At 40.7% G+C, this 24,498-nt stretch overlaps 1 protein-coding gene across 1 annotated transcript in view; it reads left to right on the forward strand.

Annotated features, from left to right (window-relative positions):
• The window catches only part of LOC109410171 (RYamide receptor-like), a 172,045-nt gene extending 147,845 nt beyond the window's left edge, over positions 1–24,200 (forward strand). The window contains exons 3-5 of the mRNA XM_062845698.1: positions 5,722–6,539; positions 6,605–6,718; positions 23,580–24,200. Of these exons, the coding sequence (XP_062701682.1) occupies positions 5,911–6,539; positions 6,605–6,718; positions 23,580–23,802 (966 nt within the window). The 5' untranslated portion in view covers positions 5,722–5,910 and the 3' untranslated portion in view covers positions 23,803–24,200. The remainder of the gene's footprint in view (positions 1–5,721; positions 6,540–6,604; positions 6,719–23,579) is intronic.
• The last annotated feature ends 298 nt before the right edge of the window (positions 24,201–24,498 follow it).

Genomic DNA, 24,498 nt, shown 5'->3' on the forward strand with positions numbered 1-24,498 from the left:
TCACTACCTACTGGGAAAAATTTGCCCACGAAATCGAACCAAAACCGTCGGGGCCACACGACGAACCGGACCGTGGCGAGGTCATGTGTACAAACGTACCAGTAGCGGGCGCGGCGAGTTGCTAAACCTAATCCAAAACGGAATAATGCTGCGGATGGTTCTAAGTATTCTTTCTGAGAGGGAAAGCAGAAGAAAAAAAAACTGCTAACCCATTCGAAAGGGGCAGACGCCCAGGAGCTCCGGAATCACCCGGATTGTTGATGTTTAGCTTGGAAACATAAATAAATCGGCTCTGATCTTGACAGCCCGGGTGGTGGATGTAATCCATCCTCTTCGTATTGCCACATTTTATGGTTATGAAAGTGATCCATGCGAAAGAAAGTGGGGATATGTTGAGACGATGTTCGACTACTGTTCGGGTATTGATTGGGGATTCGTGTTACACTAAAACCTCTTTTTATGAACTTTTGATTTACGCACCTTTTTATGCCCTACATAAAAAGAGGGAGAACTAGGTACTGAGCACTAATATTTTGTATAAGCAAATGTAATAATTACGGTCACTATGGCAACGATGGTAAAGGAAGGTTGCAGTGGCGTTTAAGTTGTTCCAGAGATTCAGGAAATCTCAGAAGCATTTCAAGGGAGTTTAAAGGGCCTATCAAAGGGCTTCAGAGGGTTCCAGGGAGTCTCAGTTGCAATTCAGGGGAGACACTGAGATTGTGGAGACACTGATTTTCAGAGCAGGTTTCAGGGGACTTTTAGGTGGTCTGAGGGGGGTTTTGAAGGCATTGCAGAGAGCTTCAGAGGATTTCCGACGGGTTTTGGAGGCATAACGGATGCGTTAGGGAGGCGTTTTCGGTGATTTCGGTGGGTATCAGGTACGTTGCATGGGGCTCGAGGAGGCTCTAGAGGGGTGTCGGAAGCATTTCAAGAATTTTAAGAGAATTTACATCGAGTTTCAAAGCGTTACGGAAGCGTTACGAAGACGTTTTCATTGGTTTTGTAGACTCTTAGGTGCGTTACATGGGGTCCGAGGGGGTTCTAGGAGGATTTTGAAAGCGTTTCAAGAAGTTTCAGAGGACTTTCAGCAAGCTATAAAACCGTTACAGAGGCGTTACGAGGACGTTATCAGGGGTTTCGGAGGGTCTCAGGTGCGTTACATGGGGTACGAGGGGGTTTGGGGGATTTCGGAAGCATTTCAGGAGGTTTCACATGTTTCCACTGGATTTCAAAGGCATTACGGAGGCGCTACGGGGGTGTTCTCAGGAGTTTTTGAGAGTCTCAGGTGTGATTCAGGAAGCTTCAGAAGAAACTCTTCAAAATGGATCTAAAATGCCTTGAAACACCCCTAAAAACCTTTGTAATGCTTCTTAAAGGCTCCTGATACCCCTCTAATTCACCCCTCAAGTTCCTGATACGCTAAATACCATATATTGAAACGCTCCTGAAATCCCCGTAATCCCATTAAATTGCCAATAAAACCTAACGGAACATCCTTAAAAAGTTCATGAAATCACCGAAACGACTCTCTGAAACGCCCTTAAAGCCCCCTTTTTTTTACCGGGTTTTCGGGCCCGTATGAAGTTGATCACCAATATTAACTTCTTTTCCCGATCAGCCTAGATAGCTGTGTAGTGTCGGTAGCGGTTAGTTCAACTGGCTAAGAATAGCACTACGGACCGCCTGTTCCAGTGGTAGGAATCCACTAATCAGGTGACCTCTAATTCAAGATGTTATGCGGCTTTATGCTTACCGTGCCTAGGGATGAGTGGTTAGTAGGCCGTCCCTTATTTTGCAAAAATTGGAAATGTTATAAGTTCGTTAGTGAAAAATGATCGTTTTAGCTAAGAAATGATCGTGTCAAAATTTGAAGTCCGTATCTCAAGGCTAAGTGGTCCCTCACGGGGCCTAAAGTTGTCAAAAATTGTATGGGACCAAAAAAACATGAAATTTTTATCGACATAAAAATATGCTATTCTACTAAAACCGGTGATTTTAGGTCTCAAAGGGCCGAAAATGTGCTTAGAATTGCGATATCTCCACTCGTTTTTGAGTTATTGAACAAAATAAGGTAGGTTTCCTTCGAAATCTAAGAAAATTGTCATAATTGCTGATTTTTCGGTTGATTTTTGTCAATAACTCGGAAACGAGTAGAGATATCGCAAATCTAAGCACATTTTTGGCCCTTCAGGGTCCTAAAATCACCGGTTTTAGTAGAATAGCGTATTTTTTTGTCGATAAAAATTTCATGTTTTTTTTGGTCCCATACAATTTTTGACAACTTTAGGCCCCGTGAGGGATCCCTTAGCCTTGAGATACGGACTTCAAATTTTTACACGATCATTTCTTAGCTAAAACGATCATTTTCCACAAACGAACTTATAACATTTCTTTTTTTTGCAAAATAAGGGACGGCCTAGTGGTTAGGGGGGTCTTATAAAAACCTAATCGCAAACGGAGCCTGTGGAGTACCAGGGCACCCTCCACAGTATTTGCCCTTACTGTGCTAACCGGAGCAATAGCGCGGTGGACCTTGTGTTTCCCAAGTAACATTTTAAGTTTTGTTCGGCTCTACAAGAGATCTTCATGACCAATTTTATAAAACTTGCAATAAAACTGAATCATACATCAAAACCTCTTGATAACCTCTTTAAGAGCATCTTCCGGCTAAATGGACCACTCTCGGAGCGGTAGAGCAAACCGCATTAAGAGTAGCAATAAATCCGTTTTAAAACCTCTCGATTGTTGTTGTTTTTTTTTTCAACAAAAACTATGACAGCTCAAAATGCAGAGAAGCTTCTTCGATGGCACGGTCAGTTCAGGAGGATACATCATTCGTAAGTAGAAAACGATTATTTCAAAGTTTAATTTTAGTAGTTATTGTGCTGGTAGGCTTATGCGCATTCGAATTTACCGTGAATATTGGGGTTGCAGAATCATAAAATTAATGCGCTTCGGAAATAGTGAATATTATCATCTTGGAATGAAATAAATCAATTTGTGAATTTAGTAAAACCATCCCGAATCACAAGAAAACTCAGCAGAGACAGTTTATTTATGTGAGCATGTTATGAAAATGGTGGCAAACTATCAATTCATTGCTAATTTAAGAAAATTTAACTATTTTCCATTAACGTAAGCTAATTCTTCAATATGGCGACGACCATAATCAGCGAAAATAAAACGAAAGCAAGTTTGCTTTTATGATGACCGCAATAAACCTAGCAGTGTCGTAGTTTCTGCTTTTCCACCAACAGATGTCGTTACTAATCGAACGGATCGCCATCTGTTGAGAGTTTTAACAGTTTTATTGTGGTAATAATGATTGCCAGAAGGTTTACATATCGGAAAGTTTTGTTTACTCTTGAAATTTGTCTTTATGGATATCTTCAAGTATACTATAAAACATTTTTATCAATGGTTTTCATAAAAGCAGTCATAAAACTGTGAGTTTTAATTATTTCTGTAATAAAACCTTAATAAAAATCAATCAACACCAATCAGCAATGGAATTGTTACTTGGGATCTCAAACAAGAAGCACTTTCTTGCACTTACCGTCTATGGGTACTCGGTCTAGTTACTAGAGAAAACTCCTGTGAACCGCACATCAACACACACCTCGTTGTTTCCACTTTGGGTGGATTGGGACAAAATTGTCCTTGCTCCAAGTGATCTTACAATTGCTTGTAATTTTCCATATAGGACATTTTCCACGAAATTCGCTTCCCGGGAAGAGTGGACATCTGGATATCTGGAAAGAAGTATTTCAGACGGCATCGTTACACTGATGGCTCCCTTCTCGAAAGTCGAGCAGGTGCTGGTGTTTATTCTCGTGAGCTAAGGCTGTATCAGTCTTACTCACTTGGTAGACACTGCACCGTTTTTCAGGCCGAAATCTTTGCTCTTATGTGCGGAGTGTAATAAGTGTAATGTTTGTGTATAATAAGTGTAATGCTTCGGCCAACTCCAGGTCGAAGATAGTTATCGCTTGTCGAACTCAAATCGAGGGGCTGAATTAAACAAACGCTGTTCACCTTGTACGGGTTCCTGGGCATTCTTCCATCGCTGGAAATGAATTGGCTGATGAGTAAGCTCGCACTGGAACATCACATGACTTCATTGGCCCTGAGCCAGCTATTCCGATATCGAAGTGTTGGGTAAAGCTTCAGATTCACACCTGGGCTGCTACTCAACACAGACAATACTGGAATAGTTTGGAGTCATGTCGTCAAACCAAATTGTATTGTACTGAGCCATCTCCAAGGGTGGCGAAGTATCTTACAAATCTGTCAAAGCAGAATTGCAGCGTGCTGGTCAAAGCATTGACTGGCCACTGCCGACTCAGCTATCACATGGCGAATATTCAGCAAGCTGATTCATTTGCATGTGATAGCTGTGAATCCGATTATGAAACTTCGTTTCATTTGATATGTTACTGTCCAGTTTTTGCGCAACTGCGTTTCCGAGTATTCAGTAAACACTTATTAAGTGAAACTGACTTCAGAGACCTGAATATTCAGGATATTCTGTTGTTCTTAACCCGCTGTGGTAAAGAGCTATAGGCTTTCTTTCGCTTTATGCGTTCTTACAGTGCCCTTTTCAGGGCGTTGTTTGAACCCATTGTGGTACGCTTATGCGTTAGTATCCTCTTCCAGGGTACTTTTCCTATTTCCCTACCTGTCCTTACACCCATCCCTATCCTTATTTCCTTCCTTTTCCCTCAGGTAGATGATGAAATAGGCTATTATTTTGGCGATGGCACAAATGTCCCAAATGGAGGATAACGTGCCTCTGGAGCCGGCCTTCTGATACCTGATACAGTTCAAATCGTCCCCGCTCCGGCAACATACTGATTAGTACTCTGAACCTTGCCGTTGTTAAAATTGGAAACTACTCCTACATTACCGAAGAAATTGAAAAGCCAAATAAAGCCTCAACCTCCTGGAATTTTTATTGCTTAGAAACAACCTACTGAAACAACAATTCTGGTAATCGCCCATTTTCTCGTAGGCATTTACACTCAGCAAACAAAACCCACCAAAGAATACGTTTCGCCATTATCGCTTTGCCATTCCAATCATCATTCCGGGATTTAAACTCCTCGTAGAATCAAGAGGCATTAATTTCCAATGTGCTTCTGAAGAAGCCACATCAAATTAACATCAAAAGCTTCCAGCTTCAAATCGAGAGAGCAGCAGCAGAGAAAGAGCAGTGCTAATTTAATTATTAATTCATTCTTGATTCCTTCGTTTACCCATTGCTATTGTTGTCGTCGTCATCGTCGCAAGAGACGACGTGCGCGCGGTTTTAGACCGGAATACCGGAATTAGTGGGAAAATTGAATTCCAAGGAAGCAAACAATTTGCTAGTGATTATAGGTGGGAATTTTCCGCCTATTTTCCGGTTCTATGATGTTGACGACAAATCGATGTGGATATAGTGGGGCGTAAAAATGCCCGTCCGTGAATGTTTTTGCAAATCTAATTTTGGGTACGTCGTTTTCAATTACGCCGGTTCTAACGTTCTACTTATCTTTTTCATCATCTTGATCATGTTCAATATTATAAAAACAGTTTTTTTAAGTTCCTGTGTAGACTTTTTTATGACACACTTACCTTATACTCTCGTTTAATGCTGTTAAATCTGGTATTGCATTCTGGTCACATTCTGCCTGTATATACAACCTAACTTTTCCCCTTTTCTCGCTTCCATTTCAGGTGCATTTCCACCCCATTAGCAGCAGTGATGTGCAGCCACCATTAGTAATCAGCTCGATGGCAACCGATATCTAACGTATCTCCTCTTGTCGGTTGTGAAACAAACGTGTAGCACGACAAGCTATTTCCTGGAAATCAAAGATTTCATCCCAACGACAACGACAAGGACCTCCTGCCCCCATCACCACCATGAGTGCCCTGCACTACACGGTCCAGTATTCGGACTATTTCAACAAATCCTGGCGGAACGAGTCTATGGCTGGGGCGAATGGAAGTTCTTCGCCACCGTCGTCGTTTGCCCCCGGCTACTTGTTCAACGAGACGTACGAAATCTACGCGCCCAGCTATCCGTACGTTTCCTCGACGGAGGAGCAAACCTACATCGACCAGCTCACCGAGTGGATGAAGAATGGCTCGAACCACACCTACTACGGCGAGTGCTCCAACACCGGCTATCTGCCGAGTTTGTACTTTGAAATTACCAGCTACTTCCTGTACGTGTTGATTTTCGTGACGGCCGTAATCGGCAACTCGATAGTGCTGTTCATCGTGCAGTCCAACCCACGGATGCGAACCGTCACTAACTACTTCATCACCAATCTGGCCGTCGGGGACCTGATGATGACGCTGTTCTGTGTGCCGTTTACGTTCATATCGATGTTCGTGCTGCAGTACTGGCCCTTTGGGCTGGGGATGTGCCGGCTGGTGAACTACACCCAGGCTGTGTCGGTGCTGGTCAGTGCGTATACGCTGGTGGCGATCAGCGGTGATCGGTACATAGCGATTATGTGGCCCCTGAAGCCCAGGATTACGAAGACGTGAGTTGTTGATGTCGGTTTTTGGGAGATGATTTTTTACGATGAAGCTCTTTATCTTTTCACAGATGTTCTAAGGTGCTGATAGGAGTCGTGTGGGTCATAGCACTCATTACGGCAGCTCCCATAGCTATCTTCTCAACATTGGACATGCCGTCGAAGTGGCATGCGGTGTGTGATCTGTAAGTATAGCTTTGTAGATTTGTATGTAACATATCCCACAAATATAAATATGAAAAACAAAAATTTTGGAAAATGCCGAGTCTCACATCCTCAATCAGTTGTTTTGGGCCCCAGAAGCTACTTTCAAAATTTGAGCAAAATCGATTAAGCTTAAAGAGGTGCACAACAAGCTTAAAGTTTGTTTAGAAAAACTTGGCCAAATGTATGCAGAAATTTGAAGTTCTAGATTTTTGCCGCTAGGTGGCACTGTAAGCGTTCAATAATTAGGGGCTGTTCATAAACCACGTAGACCAAAATTTGGCAATCTCAGACCCCCCTTCCCCCCTCGTAGACTTTTGTCTATACAAAAATTTTGAAATTTGTGTGGAGCGTAGACTTTCGCCAGACACGCCCCCCCTTCTTCCCAAAAAGTCTACGTGGTTTATGAACAGCCCCTTAAACCTGAAACCGACTCGTGAGAGGTTTCATAGACATTCCTAGTTTATTTGGAATGTGCGCCTACAAAGTAGGCAACCGTTAAGTAAGTGCTCGAATCAGGGGTGTTAATAGTTAAATGAGGAGAATGTGATATGTGTCAAAAGGAGGAGCTAGTAAATCGATCTGGTAAGCAAAGGGAAATTTTGGAAAGAGAAATATTTCCAAGATAATGGAAACCGGAAATTAAAAGAAAATTAGGAAAGTATAGGGGTCGGGGGTCTGACGGAGCGATAGCTCGAGCTTTCCCATACAGACTGCCGAACAGTGAAGTTGTTGAAAGTTGAATCAATTCAATGATATTGAAGCCTAATTGAAAGTATTGAAAAACTATTTTCACAGTGAATTAATTAAAAAACCAAAAGTCGTGAGTGCGTTTCATAAATCTAGTAGGAAAACTAGGAAAGTGATCGTGAGCCGGAATATTGTTTGAAACAAATTGGAGGAGAAAAAGAAACAATTCACGTGAGTCACCACAAAGACCGCGTGCCCAGTTTGGGGATATAGGGCTACATCGCCGTAGTGCTAGATTCCTATAGTGGTGGTTTAGTGGAGGTCCGAGAATCGCGACACCGAAGCCAATCAGTGTACGTGTGCTACCGATCAGACTGCGGGCGATCCCCTGGATAGGTTCTTCGCCTCGTGGCTGCGCGCCACTAAGAGCCTGTTTAGAGTGCGTGGTCATCGAATGAAGGATTCGGCCTCGTTGGCACCACCCGTCCCACATGTGGTTGCAGAATTCAGCGAGTGATCTGTAGGGGGAAAGTTTCCCACTGCCAGTGCGTATCGCCCAGACTCACGCCCCGGGAGGAAAATTCCATGGTTCTCGAGCATTCCTGATCACACCCCACTCCCACCCAACCGAAGCGTCGGTCGCAGAAGACGAGTATCACATAGGAGCACGTGGAGGGCGCCCCGCACGAATCGTAACCTCGATTCGCCGTCATCCTCTCTCCGGCGCACAGCACGACACCCAAACGTCGTCCGATCTTGCCAGAAGTTTTAGCGAACACCTCCAGAATTTCGTCGCCGCCGGCGCAGCCGGCTCTCCGTCGTCGTCTCTGTCGTCTACCATTGCCGAGCAACGCCCGACGTCGGCATCCGACCGGCGACCCTATGCTGGTGTTGAAGGTAACCACGAACCAATACACAGTGGGAAAAATTGAACCCGAAACACGACTAAATTCATTTTCTCACCTGGGTAACGGGTTCTACCAACGGCTGAGACCATTTTCGCTTGGAAAAAGTGTGCTGAATCGATTGGTGGGGGTCTCGTTGGCCGGAGGCCTCACCCTGGCCACCTAGAGGGCCGGAATCAATCCGAGTTCCTTACGGAAAGCAAAATCATTGTCATCCAAGAATACTTTCGCACCCGATATTTATTCTGAAGCCGCAAATCAGAAGTCAACCGCACTCCGGATAATATCAGTTGCATATTATGGTCCAATTGTGGTTCCGGAACAATCTGGGACAACCCGGAACATTAGGGTGGGGCTAATTTAAAAAAAAATCTCTAGGATATGATTTCCCAAATGGAAATCGATCTACTAGCCGAAATAAGTAAGCTGTACAAAAATGAGTGATTTTGGTTGATCTTTAGGGGTGGCGCATAGGGTTTAAGTGATTTATTTTCTAGAGCAAAAAAAAACTTTAAAAAACATTTCAAACTAAATTCTCAAACATAATTTTTCTAGACAAAATCGGTGATTTTAGCGCCCAATTGAGCCAAATTTGTGCTCAAAATTGCGACATCTCTACTGGTTTCTGAGATATTTGAAAAAAATGTCGTATTTTGGTATTTTTTGGGTTAGATACTTAAAATACATATAACATTTTTTTCAAACATCTAGGAAATCAATATAACGCAATTTTGAACACAAATTTGGCTCAACTGGGTTCTAGAAACAAAAATTTAGTCTAGAAAAATTATTATTAAATTTGAAACGTTTTTTGAAGGTTTGCTCTAGCAAAAATTTTACTTTACCTTCTGATATGCGTCCAGAATCCATCAGGGATGCTTTCAGAATTCTTTGGAAATGCTTCAAGATTCATTTTTGAATGCTTTCCGAATTCTTCTGGGATGCTTCCAGAATAATTGTGGGATGCTCTAGAGTCCTTATGAAATCAGGGTGTCTACTACTTGGAAACACCTGAAAACCGGGTATCTTCAGGTAATTATATTCAACAGGGAAAACCTGGAATACTAAGAGAACTTCTGGGTACATTTCGTAGCAGATCAAACAAATACTAGAAATTCATTTTGAATTTTGAATTCAATTGTTATAATTTAATCAAACAGTTTCAGTTTCTGAAAATAACCTGAAAATCCTTCGAGAAATCGTGAAAAAAATGGATCGCAGGATGATTTTCATGAATAATCTGAATTGGATTATTAAGTTGCATTGATCAGGAAAATATTGACTACATAAAGTGTTTCAATCGCATTTACGAGCACTTCTAAAAGTAATACTGGAAAAAATATTATACCATTAGGGTAGCGAACCACTTGGACAGCGGCCGGTATTTTGGGCACTCTTCGCTATAACTTAGTTAATTACAAACCAATTGACTTAAAATTTTGTACACGGCTAGATACTATACGTATCTCATCGCGTTCCAAAAATTGTGTCAATTGGTTCATAATTGGCTGAGTTATAGCAGAAAAGTGCCCAAAATAGGACCCCTGCCGAGATGGTTCCACTTCCCTACCAAAAATATTTCTGGTCAATCTTGGAGAAAAATAATTGTTTTTTTTTTTTTCAAAACAATTTAACGGAATTGTGGTACGCATCTTAAAGGAGTAACAGATGTAAGTTGAGGTCGTTTTGTAAAAAAATCAGGTCTAAATCTGGAATGATTTGCTGCAGATTCGGCATTAGAATTTATTGACAATTCCTCAATATGTTTCTGATACAAATCATAATGATTTTTTTAATTGATTTCAGAATATAGTAGCTTTGTGTTAGAAGTTCTTACACATTACACATTTTTAAAAACTTTTCAGTCAAAGTTCCTGTTGTAATTCACGAGGTAATTCATGTATCAGAAAAAAATCTAGGAGCCATTCTGGTAGAGTTCATAATAGAATATTTAACGAATATACCAGTCATAATTTAGTAATTCCGTTTAGAAAAACTGCTTTATTGGTTTTGTGAATAACTTTTATCTGATTTTTTAGAGGATTAAAATATTTTTCCTCTAAGGGTTTTATGAAAAAAAAAAATGCCAAATGCTACATCTAGCCATTATTTTTATTCTGAAAATCATATTCCCTTATCAACTTCTTTATGTTTGTTTACGAGCTTTCATACAAATCTGCCGTTAAATTTTAAAAATTAAAATTTTTAAAATTTGTTTGCATATTAAAAAAAAAGATAAAATATAAACTGATTTACAAATTGGAAATATTACAAAACTTAAGTTTAATTAACCCTGTTAAAACCTGAAAAACTAACAGAATTTCATTTTGTCTTATGAGTATGAGTAGATACTAGCCTGGTACACGGTTTATATGGGAAAATACAAAAAATGGAAAAACTCAAACTCCTGTATACTTTTTGAGTTCCACTTTGGTCCCATATCAACTGTGCAAAATTTCAGATCGATCGGAAAAACTATATTTTAGCGCCCGCCATTCTTAGTTTTTCATACGATTCACTATGGGGAAATTTTACATCTGCAAAGAAAAATCGCCAGGAGTCACCCCTAGATCCCAAAAAATAAGTCGACGAATGATTTCTGTAGAAAACTTCACGAGGAATCAGACCTCCGAAGACCGCAAACCGATGCGACGTTCGTGGAAAAAGTTATTAAGCCTCACCCGATCGATAAAATGACAAGATTTTATTATTTATTGTTATTCCTTACATGTTAAACAGCATTGGCATGCCATTCGGTTTTCAGTCAATAACTTTTTCCACATGCCTTAGATCGCTTTGCGGTCTTCGGAGGGTTGGTTCCTCGTAAAATTTCCAACAGATATCATTCATCGAATTATTTTTAGGAGTTAAGGGGCAACCTGTGGCGATTTTTCTTTGAAAAAGTGATTTTCCCCATAGTAAATCGTATGAAAACTTAAAATGGCTGGCGCTAAAATATAGTTTCTCCGATCGAGCTGAAATTTTGCACAGTTGATATGGGACCTAAAAGGAACTCAAAAAGTGTACAGGAGTAAAATGTCTTTTGGTGTCCCACGCTAGTAGATACCCTGGAGATGCTTCTCCAATTCTCCTGGGTTGCTTCCATAATCTTTCTGCGATGCTTTCAAATTCCTTATGAATGGAGATGAACCAGCCGTGGGCTGAAAATCTCCTTAATACAGCTAATAATAATAATTCCTTATGGATTTCTACCAGATTCGTTTTGGGATGCTTCCTGTTTCCTCCTGTGATGCTTTCAGATTTCTAAATGAATGCTTCCAGAATCCTTGAAACCTTGAAGTGGCCCTTCCAGATTCCTTTTAGGATGCTTCCAAAATTCTTCTGGGATACTTAGTTCAAGACTAATTTCAAGAATGTTTCTAGAATTCCAGATAGATTTTGGAAGCATACTAGACGGATTCTGGACCGTTTCTGAAAACATCTCATAAGGAATTTGTAGGCATCCTTGAAGCAACTTGAAAGCATCTCAGAAGGTTTCTGGAAGAATACCTGAAAGATTTTTGAAGCATTGAAAGCGAATTTTGAAGAAGGCATTATAATGGATTTTTGAAGCATCCCTGACGAATTTTAGAAGCATTCCAGAAGGAACCTGAAAGTATCCCTGGAAAAGTTCGAGTGCATCCCAGAAGAACAATGGAAGCATCCCAGAATCTGAAAGTATCATAAAAAAATCTGCAAGCAATTCAGAAGGCATCCCAGAATGATTCTGGAAGCTTCCCATTAGGAATTTGAAAACATCCCAGAAAGATTCCGAAAGCAATCCAGAGGAACTCTTGAAGCATTCATAAAAGAGTCAGAAGAATCCTGATTTTGGAAGTATCCCTGATATTATGTAATAATAGGATTCTGGCAGCATATCTGAAGGACTTTAGAAGCATCCCAGAATGATTTTGGAAGCAATAGATGAAACTGTAAGTACCCACCACTGCACAGTGGAAAAAATCGACCCAAAAAACGGATCTTTTAACGCCGCTGGTTTCGGTACGTGAAGTTGACCATTTCTGACGTTAAAAATTACGAGAAATCGATTGGTACTAAGCTTATTCACCGCACGACGCGGGAAGTGGTCCATTTTGCCCCATTTTGCCCTTATTCATACAAAAAGATAATAAAAATGTACTTTCAAACAACTAACACTACTGTAGATCACTGAAAATATCTGCAGGTGTAATTGTAAGTTGATAGGAATCATTAGAATACATGAAAGATCCTTTCAAATGCTTATTTTACCCCATATGCCCCAACAATTGCTGGATATTCTTATTTTTTCCTAATTATGAATGGGTATTTAATGTTAGTGATTTGAAGCTGATTTGTTTGGCATAAACAAAAAGCGCTAGATCTGTTATCACCAGAATCATCTTCGGGAGTTGTCCAATTTGCCCCATTTTGCCATATTTTCATGAAAAAAATAGATTTAATATGTATTTATGAAAAACAAATACTTCAATGGAACGTTGAAATTAGTTTTAGGTACAATTGGAAGCCAACCGTTATAATGCGCATATATGAAAGATATTTTCCCTATTTTACTCTACATGTCCCTAAAACTGCTGGATAATAACATATTTTGTATGGTTTTGGTATGTCACAGGATGCAAAACTGGATCATATTTGATATATACCAATACGGTTTATCGATTAATGGTATAAATAGCTGTCCATTTCACCCCAATTTGCCCAGGTTTTTTTCATGTAATGAATAAATCAATTTGCCCTGATTTTTTGTCAAATAAATCAAATAAATAAATAAATTAATTTCTCTCATTAGCATTGCTGGTACTGAAGCCAATGTTATCAAAAAGACGTATATATGACTTTTTCTATAATTTCAGCTTTTAATGGGGAATTAAGGGCACAATAAACATTTTATAAAATATGTCAAATATGCGCTAAACTCATTAAATAGGGCGTCTCAAAGCATAAGCAATTTCGGGAAATAAATTCATTCATGAGGCTACAACAAATCAGGCCAAATTGGGGTAAAATGGACAAGTATTTGCACCCTCCCGAGAATGATTCTAAAGCTAATCGATAAACCGTATTTGTATATATCAAAAATGATCTATGACTTCGTGTATTGCAACCAGTGACATTACAAAACACCATAAAAAATGTTGTCATCCAGCAGTTTTAGGGGCATGTAGGGCAAAATAGGGTAAACATCTTTTATATATGCGCATGATAACTGTTAGCTTCCAATTGCAACTATAACTTAATTTCAACGTTCCATTACAGTATCTGTTTCTTATAAATACATTTTGAATCTCATTTTTCTATGATAATAGGGCAGAATGGGGCAAATTAAAAATAAAAAAAAATAAAAAAAAATGATTCTGGTGATACCAGATTTTGCGCTTTTTGTTTATGCAAAAAAAAAATAATTCAAATCAATTACATTAAAAATCCATTCATAATCATGTAAAATTCACAATTTCCAGCAGTTGTTGGGGCATATGGGGCAATATAAGCATTTAAAAGGATCTTTCATATATGTTTATGATTTCTATTAACATCTAATTACACCTGCATCTATTTTAAACGATCTACAGTCGTGTTAGTTGTTCGAAAGTGCATTTTTATTCTCTTTTTGTATGAAAAAAAAGGGAAATATGGGGCAAAATGGACCACTTCCCGTGCCGTGCGGTGAATGAATTTAGCATCAATCGATTTCTCGTACTTTTTTGCGTCGGAAATGGCCATCTTCACGTACCGAAACCAGCGGCCTAAAAACATCCGTTTTTTGGGCCGATTTTGCCCACTGTGACTGTTTTACCGCACCAACACCAACATGCACTACCACCACCAGAAGAAGAAAGAAGAATGTACGTGAACAAACAATATTAGCATGCAAATTACTCACAAAAAGTACATATAACACAGATAAACAGAGTGACGTCACAGTTAGGGAAGATCTTTACTAGAAAGTTAGTTTGCAGTCAGACTGCCATGATGAAGGGTGTATGAGGGAGATTTTGGCCAAGAGTTACAAAATTCCATGAAAATAGCTTTTTAAGCGAAAATATAAATAGTTCTTTTAATCAAATTTTAATCAGTAAATATTGTTACTTTTAAAAGGTTTCTAGACACTGCAAAATTTATCATTTTCTTTTGGAATAAACTTTAAGAATAAAATCTCAACTTTTTTGAATTTGGTCATTTTGGGAGACGAATACCTGCTTGGGAAGAAAATTTGGGGAAGTTGTTAGGAATGTTATTTGAAGGTGGATTTTCGTGAAGGGTTGGGGACACGAGCTAGCAGGGCAAACCGATCTGGAATTCTGGCAGACGACAACGGTCGTCTGGCGCAAAAGCCAGAATTTTGAGGCCCTTCCAGGATCCTCCTTACAAACCCTATGGTATTACTGTAGGTGACCAAGTATATGCTAAACTAAACTAAATATGTTTCTGGAATACAAACATCAGTGGCGATGGGACACTATCCTACGGTGCTTCAAGCAGAGATTCTTGCTATTTTGAAATGCGCAAATATCTGCCTTGAGAGAAAATACAGATATGCAAATATTTGTATTTTCTCAGATAGTCAAGCTGCACTAAAAGCATTGTGCGCTTACAAATGTACTTCAAAGCTTGTCTGGGAATGCATTCTTTCACTGCGCAGGCTGTGCCAAGGGAATTCATTAAACTTATACTGGGTTCCAGGTCACTGTGGCATTGAAGGGAATGAAATGGCAGACGAGCTTGCTAAAAGTGGTTCCAATTTACAGTTTGCTGGCCCAGAACCATTCTGTGGTATATCAAACTGTACAATTAAAATGGACCTGAAACGCTGGGCTGAGCAGAGGGTGATATCCAATTGGATGGACGTCAAAAATTGCAATCAGTCAAAACGATTTATAACACCAAATGCTTATAAAACCAAAAAGCTCTTAGAGCTCAACAAGAGAGCTCTATGTACATACACTGGCCTAGTAACTGGACACTGCCCGAGCAGGTATCACTTGAAAAATATTGGCCATATTCAGAGTGATATCTGTCGTTTCTGTAATACGGAACGTGAAACCTCGGAACATCTGCTTTGCTGACTGGGAGACGACGCGTCGTGGCAGTAGCTGATTACTTGACACATGGTAATTAGCTGGCTAGATGCGAATATCAAAACGGGACATGCCACAAAAGTTCAGCTTATTGGACGCAGTGGCTTAAATTCCCCAACAGGGGAAGAAGAAAAACAAAATATGCTAAACAACTTTGTCGAAGATCGCAAAGTGATCCGACGTCTGTGTAAACAGTGATACTTTAGGAAAACACACCACGAAAGGGTTGAATTATTAAATGCCTACAGCGCCGACTAACGGTAAAATTGGAAAACTTGAGATTTCTACATACATTTGGTTTTCCCATACAAATTTCAAGCTTGTTGAGCGACCCCATAGCTTCTGGAAGACCAAACTAACAGATTGAGGAGGTAAGACTTGCCAGTTGTCGAAACTATTGTTGTTTATATAAGTGTGGGCCACCCTAATAGAATAGCCCTACCCTGTATGCCGCACGGTGTCAAAATTTTGATTATTATCGAACTTTCATGTACCTCGGATTTTTCTTCATAGAATGTTAGAATTTCGGCTATTATGTATAAATGCAAAATTTGAAAATATTCTATCGGGGAAAATTTGAGTTAGGTGAGTTTTTGGCTATTTTCCATACTAAAAATCAATAACTACTATTTTAGTCCAAAAAACGTCCCATACAAAATGTATGGAAAAATTTTCGCCGATGAAATATTTTCTAGTTGTCCGATTATGACTATATAGCCCAAAACCTAATCATTTTCGAAGAAAAATCCGAGGTACATGAATGTTCGATAATAATCGAAATTTTGACACCGTGTGCCGTGTCATGTCCTGATACTGTGAACTTAACCCTCTTCTTCTAATGCTTTTGAGTACCATCGGTTTTCGAAGAACTCCAGGCCAGTGGAATTGGGTGAACATGATCCAATATTTCATCATTTTTAATTGATTTTTAGCTTGGTTGGTAAACCCAAATGAAAACTAACTATACTTGCATTCACGAATGCAACACACGTCAACACGACCACATGAACCAAACTCGATTGGGAAGATTTAAACGAAAATATTGTTTCTCATGAAGTTGCTCTCGTTCGAAATGGTCGTCTGATGTTCGTACGGGGTCGGGCCGAAACTTGTTCGGTAGTTGCAGCCAAATGGGACCTTTTTTTCTGTTCTAGTGAGCCACTGCGACCAGTATTTAGATCATTTGTGGCATTAACCGTATCCTTAGTATTTAGTGCATGTCGTATTAGATGCTGAAAAAATCGAGTTTTGCAATGCGTTACATGCAACATTTTTTGCAATTACGAAGAATACCCTTAAGTACGATCATTTCTCAATGCTCAGGCAGAGGGTCAGCTGAAACCACGTGCGACCATCCATGCGCACAAGTCCATTTTTTTTTCAATCAGGTAGGCTATGTTTATAAGTGCCACAGCTACTCGGAGTCGCGTCGTCAACGAACATTGTTTGTGCTGCTGCTTCTAACTCTACGTCTGTTTGGCTGATCAAATCAGAATAAGAATCGCTTCTATTCAGGTTCGATCTGCCGAACAGGCATAGGAGCAGCCATCAAATAGACAAATGTATACGGAAGATCATTAGTGCTTCAGGAAACTTGTGAAAAGTGTACCATTGCAAAGGTGCCGAAAAGTAGTACTTTTCGGCACTCTTAAAAGTGCTGAAAAGTACTACTTTTCGGCACTCTTGAGCTAGTCAAGAAAAGTAGGCCATTTCTGCACAGTTTCGACAATTGAAAAGTGCAATCTTATGGCACGTAATTGCAAAAAATTAGTTTCACCACCTTCTGCTGTTATATGAGTGTATAGATACAACAATTTTATTACTTGAGGTTCCTCTCAATAAAAATCTAGATATACATTCATAAGGAACATATTGACCTGAAAAGCGCCAAACCAATTTTATCATAAATGTGCTTAATTACAAAAATTCTCCAGGCATACTGCATTAAAAAATAATCCAAAATTTGTTTTACATCATGCTAGGTTTTCAAAAATTTGCCGTAGTTGCTAATTTTCATTCATTTTCGAGATGATTTCATACTAGTATATAGCAAAAGCCCTGAGTTACCCCACTTTTCTTTCCCCACTGTATCGATGCTAGTGGTATTGACATGTTTTGGCCAAAAAGTTAGCTGCCTCCGCCTGCTGCTTCATGAGTTATCAAATGAATTGTAAATCATCTTTTTTTGTTATTTTAATAAGAAAAACCTCCAATTTCCGTGATTATGTAAGTTTTTGTTATGGAATAATCTTTTTCTTATATATTTTTGCTAACCTAACGTTCGATTTTTTTTTCTGATTTTTTCACATCAAAATATTGATCAAAAACTACTTTTTTCGACTTTTTCAGTAAAGTAGCCCACTGTGCCTGTCGTGTACATTATAGAGTATAAGTATCTTCGGAAGAAATGTCAAAAATATCTTTGCAGAAAAAAGTTTTCTTCTATGACGCTTCTATAAAAAGCTAAAACTGATCTAGATCAGTTCCAACTTATCTAGATCAATTATTGAGTCACCAGATTTTAGTCAAAACTCTTACAAGACACTTCTCTAAAGACACCAAACCTCTAGGATGGATATCCAAAGCACTAGAGGTTTTGTCTGTCCACACGCTCAGAAAACCGTTCTGATAAACGTGAACAAACAATCGCGAATATGAGAACAAGCAAATATACACCGTAAACTGGAACTAGTTCCAGCTGTCAATATGGGCGTTCTCGATACCGTGACATCTAGTTCACGGTGTACATTTCTTATTGTTGTTATCGTTGCTATGCATAGTTCCCGTTTGTTCTCGTTGCCGTGATTGGTAGTTCACGTATATCGGAACGGATTTGTTTGCGTGCATAACTGCGTTCTGCCCCAGTGTGCGACTCATTGATTTCGCCGCCTCCAAAAATATGGCCATACGTAGCACCTTTTTCCAACACAGCCTCCCTTATCGTTACACCTAGAGATCACCACAGCAGACGGAATCTCAAATCGACCACGTTCTGATTGACGGACGGCACTTCTCCGACAATATCGACGTCAGGACCTATCGTGGCGCCAACATCGACTCCGACCACTATCTGGTCATGGTCAAACTGCGCCCAAACTCTCCGTCATTAGCAATGTACGGTACCGGCGATCGCCACGGTACAACCTAGAGAGTGACTGAAACAACCGGCCTCAGCATACGTGCAGAATCTCGAGGCAGCGTTGCCAGACGAGGCCGTGCTCGATGAGGACCCTCTAGAGGGCTGCTGGGGTCTGTGCTGAAAAATTCATTTCGTCATATCCAAATTCAATCACCTACAGCTCATTTTGGAAGCTGAACCTGAGAATATGGTCTATGAAAAACTTGTGCGGCTAGATCAGTTCTGCAAGAAAGTCACGGAAAAACCGTTATTTTTTGTATATTTAAGGTAAATGTCACGGACTATTTATGAAAAATGCCAAATGATATTCACCGTGAAAATCATTTGCATTTTTCGAAAGTAGTCCGTGACATTTACCTTAAATATTCGAAAAATAACGGTTTTTCCGTGACTTTCTTGCAGAATAGATCTAGCCGCACAAGTTTTTCATATACCATATTCTCAGGTTCAGCTTCTAAAATGAGCTGTAGGTGATTGAATATAGTTATGACGAAATGAATTTTTCAGCACTGGCTGGGGTACAGTGAAAGCAGTCATCAACGACTCAGCCGAGAGCACCATTAAATACGTGGAACGGAATCGACGGAACGAATGGTTCGACGAAGAGTGAAGAACGGTTTTGGAGGAGAAGAACGCAGCGAGGGCGGTAATGCTGCAGCAAGGGACTCGACAGAATGTGGAACGTTACAAACAGAAGCGGAAACAGAAGATCCGCCTCTTCCGGGAGAAAAAGCGCCGTCTGGAAGAAGCGAAGTGTGAAGAAATGGAACTGCTGTGCCGTTCCCAAGAAACACGGAAGTTCTATCAGAAGCTCAACGCATCCCGCAACGGCTTCGTGCCGCGAGCCGAAATATGTAGGGATAAAGACGGAGGCCTCTTGACGGACGGACGTGAGGTGATCGAAAGGTGGAAACAGCACTTCGATCAGCACCTGAACGGCGTAGAGAACGTAGGCACGGGAGCCCACGGCAACGGAAGAAACGACGACGCTAGTGCAGCGGAGGACGGAAATGAACCAACTCCCACGCTGAGGGAAGTTAAGGATGCCATTCACCAGCTCAAAACCAACAAAGCAGCTGGTAAGGATGGTATCGCAGCTGAACTCATCAAGATGGGCCCAGAAAAGTTGGCCACCTGTCTGCATCGGTTGATAGTCAGGATCTGGGAAACCGAACAGCTACCGGAGGAGTGGGAGGAAGGGGTAATCTGCCCCATTCACAAGAAAGGCGACCATTTGGGATGTGAGAACCTCAAGGCGATCGCTATTTTGAATGCTGCCTACAAAATGCTATCCCAGATCATCTTCCGTCGTTTGTCACCTAAAACGAATGAGTTCGTGGGAAGTTATCAAGCCGGCTTTATCGACGGCCGGTCGACAACGGACCAGATCTTTACCTACGGCAAATTCTCCAGAAATGTCGTGAATACCAGGTCCCAACGCATCATCTGTTCATCGACCTCAAAGCGGCATACGACAGAATCGACCGCGCAGAGCTATGGAGAATCATGGACGAAAACGGCTTTGGGGCTGTCCATAAACCACGTGGTCATTTTTTTGGGAATTCTCAACAACCCCCCACCCCCCCCGTGGTCGTTAGTCCATACACAAAAATTTTTATTCGTCCATACAAAATGGTCATGGGCCGAACCCCCCTCTCTCATGACCACGTGGTTTATGGACAGCCCCTTTCCTGGGAAGCTGACTAGACTGATTAAAGCAACGATGGACGGTGTGCAAAACTGCGTTTCCGGGTGAACTATCAAGTTCATTGGAATCCCGCCGGAGACTGCGACAAGGTACGGACTCTTATGCCTACTCTTCAACATCGTTCTGGAAGGTGTGATGCGACGAGCCGGGCTCAACAGCCGGGGAACGATTTTCACAAAATCCGGCCAGTTTGTGTTCTTTGCGGACGACATGGACATTATCGCCAGAACATTTGGAACGGTGGCAGAGCTGTACACCCGCCTGAAACGCGAAGCAGCAAAGGTCGGACTGGTGGTGAATGCTTCAAAAACAAAGTACATTGTGGGTAGTAATGTTACGATAGACGGGGATACTTTCGAAGTGGTGGAGGAATTCGTGTACCCGGATCCTTACTGACGGCTGACAACAACGTGAGCCGTGAAATTCGGAGGCGCATCATCAGCGGAAGTCGGGCCTACTACGGGTTTCAGAAGAAGCTGCGGTCTAAAAAGATTCACCAACGCACCACATGCACCATGTACAAAACGCTCATAAGACCGGTGGTCCTCTACGGGCACGAGACATGGACCATGCTCGAGGAGGACCTGCAATCACTTGGAGTTTTCGAGCGACGCGTGCTAAGGACGATCTTCGGCGGCGTGCAGGAGAACGCTGTGTGGCGGAGAAGGATAAATCACAAGCTCGCTGCACTTTACGACGAACCAGCATCCAGAAGGGGACCAAAGCCGGAAGGATGCGGTGGGTAGGGCATGTTGCAAGAATTCCGGGCAACAACTTTGCAAAGTTGGTGTTCACAACGGATCCGGTTGGCACAAGAAGACGTGGTGCGATGGGCGGACCAGGTGGAACGTGACTTGGCAAGCATTGGGCGTGACTGAAGCTGCAAGCTAGAGGCTTGATTCAAGGGTCCTTTCATCCTGGGACTCAACCTGCTTCAACGATAACCATCGACAAAAGCATACCTTGTGGCATTCGGCATTCATACAGTGCTGCCAGAATAGCTGCGGAGAAATCCAGGTCGGTGAACCGAAATACCTGCGAGAAGAACAATTACGCGTTTCAAAGCTATCAGTACCGCAAGTCACATTGCCGTACTCTGTCCAAAGAAGCAGAAGGAAAACTCTGAACCTGAACCTCCCAGCTTGCATCGTAACGAAGCAAGGTTTTGGAAAACGATAGATTTTTATGTTATTTTTCAATAGTGTGCATTTTAACTTATTTTCACGATGAAACAAAATCATAAAACGAGCTCACCAATTTATACTCTTCCAATTTATCTGAGTCGTCGACACAGTTGCTGCTAGCACCCAGAACTGACGTGTGAATCTAACAGCCGCCCACTGGCGAACGCGGGAGAGAAAAAAACTTCGTTTCCTTAATATAATTTACTTGAGTGGTAGTTGGAGTGTACCAATACACAGCTTCAATTGCATAGACAGATCGGTATTGTCATAAAACCCAAAGGTCAGCAGACGATGAGAGAATTAAGCTGGCAGCTCAATTATTATGGAAAAAGTTTTAACTTCACAGTTGTAATAAAATTTTATAGCAATATGATTTTTCAAGGGTCGCCAGAATCAGACGGATATTTTATGTGTGAGAAGGTCACACAGTTCTGATAATATAAAATTTAAATTAATTTTAAGTGCGTCCCAAAAATAATTAGACTTCATATTGTTGGTTGACAATTTTAAGAAAAAGGAAGAAATACGGTCCCCGCATTAGTTTTTGAACAAGTGTATGGTGGAATTGGTTTGCCTGAGCATGAGCATGAGCATGAGATGACCGTACAATTCGTAGTTGCTATTCCGTTACTGACCAGAACAGTCAACATTGCACAGGGAACCAAAAGGATGGGGCCTGGGTGTAGCTTTCCATCCTCAATGTGCAATTTTGAAGGTTCAAAACTTGTATGGTGGAATTGGTTTGCCTAGTTGACAAAGTGTTTCTTTTAGAGAAAATGATAACCCCTCCTTATTCTGGCAGGGTCATACCTGCATTTCTCGTAAGAAAACTTATATCGAAGAATGAAATGAAGAGTTCAATTGAAAACAATTCATACGAAGCGACCTAATCTATCGCGCATAATGCATTTGCATGAACGAATCGATATCAACATAAAACTTAAAGGTCAGCAGACGATGCTAAAATTCAGCTGGAAGCATGGATTTCCCTGGTTGACAGTATACTACTGCTAAAGTTAACCCATAATAGAGTCATCAAATTTTATATTTGCGTTTAACTTTCCGCGTAGCTTGTGAAGGTCATTGGGGTATCGCTTCATTTATTTTTCCCAGTCAATGAAGAAAAGATGCACAGTTATTACGAAGAAAAATAATTTTCTTTAATTTTCAAAGTCTAAAAGCATTTTTGTGAAGCGTGGGCTTTGCCCAGAATGTTCTCCCTCTCTCTCGGATATTGTCTGAGAAGCAGAATTTTTTTCGTTGATTTTTGTGAGTATGTTCCTCATTAGCAGTTTATATTCTGGAGAAAAGGTTACTTCAACATCTCTTTTTGCATCGATTTTTACCATTGTTTTGGCTGTGTTTTTAAGCTCTTGTGTGTTCTTAGCTCCGTCATGCTGACTAATTGCGATAGCAGCTTAATTATCGTGGCATGATACGGCGGCAGTCAGTGGTTCAAGATACCCATACATCGTTGGATCGTTGTTAGTCAAACAAAGACGACTTCAGGGGTTCCTGATTTGACTATTGGGGGAACATCATGATAATCAAGTAGCCTATTTAGCGTAGTCAAAGAATAGACAGCAATGCAGCAATACCATCCAGAGTTAGGCAAAAGTATGCCCAAGTAACACTTTTATTTTTTTAAGGAGGTTTCCAGAACCATTACAAAATCATCGTTAAAAATTGATGGTTATATGATAATTTCTAGAACCTTTCCAAAACAAATTGAGCTTTATTATGTTATTCGCAAATTTACAAAATGTTTTAAAGTACTTTAAGGTATACAATTTTCTAGATTTATCTTCAAATATTAAGTACCTATCTTCAATAGGTACATCCTCTTTAATCTCATATTTTATCTCCAATACCATTAGCATATCGATGGGCCATACCTAATTGAGAATCACTGCCATTAATAATAAAATATTGAATTCATTATCCTACACGCCTGTTTGCCTTTCCCCTTCGCTGACTTCGCCTTTCTTCCTTTTAAGCACCACTCGTCGTAAAATGAGACTCTTGTCTCTCTCTCCTCGTGCGTCGACCAATTTGCCTTCATTTTCATAGTCATTTTCATATTTTTTTTCTATCTTTTCTTTTTCCTCTGTCCAAAACCAATCCCCTCCCGCCACAGCCCAATCTGCAAGGAAATTTGGCCCTCGAAGGAACAGGAGAGCTACTACACGACGACGCTGCTGATGACGCAGTTCGTGATACCGCTGCTGGTGCTGATCTACACGTACACCCGCATCGCGATAGTGGTCTGGGGCAAGCGGCCCCCCGGCGAGGCGGAAAACTCCCGGGACCAGCGGATGGCCAAGTCGAAACGAAAGGTAGGTGTCTGTCGGTTCTGGTGAACTTCAACTTTGCGCGCCTCTATGCATGGATTGAGGGGGGGGGGGGGGTACTCCGGGGTAGGAAAACTTACACCGTTACGCTATTTTGGATTTTGATTGCTAGTGCCTTTGAAAACTGCTTCCGATATGCAGTAGCTTCAAGCTGCTGAACCCTTCTTTGGAGGGGTGGGAGACCATAGTCTTTGAATGTGTTCCTAATTGGGACCAAATTTCATCGTCACTAATGATGAAAACGGTTTCGGCACGAAAGCGTCGATGATGGTTTTGCAGTTTTGCTACACATGAGGAAGCCCAACGTTACACTATGGGTCGTAAATTGAAATCTCACGACACAAGAAAAAGAAAAAAAAAAACATTTTAAATAAATGTATCAAATGATTATTATTTATAACTTTTGGGACCAGGACAGCTAATTGTTAAAAACTTCTTCGCGTTCGTTTTACAAGAATAAGAAATCATAATTTCTTTAGGGCTTCTTTCACATTCTTCCAAGAATTTCTCCAAGAACTCTTTAAGGTAGATTTTTATGTGTTTCTTCTGGAAATCTGCCAGAGATCAATTCAAAATTCTTCTAGGGATAAGTTTAGAAACTTCTTGGGATTTTCTACAGGAATTACTTCAGTTTTTTTTTTACAAAATTGATTTCATATTTCAAAAAAAAAAATAAAAAAAAAATAAAAGAAGTCCAAAAGTACT

Source organism: Aedes albopictus, chromosome 1 (assembly GCF_035046485.1).
Source record: "Aedes albopictus strain Foshan chromosome 1, AalbF5, whole genome shotgun sequence".
In the NCBI taxonomy this organism is placed as follows: Eukaryota; Metazoa; Arthropoda; class Insecta; order Diptera; family Culicidae; genus Aedes; species Aedes albopictus.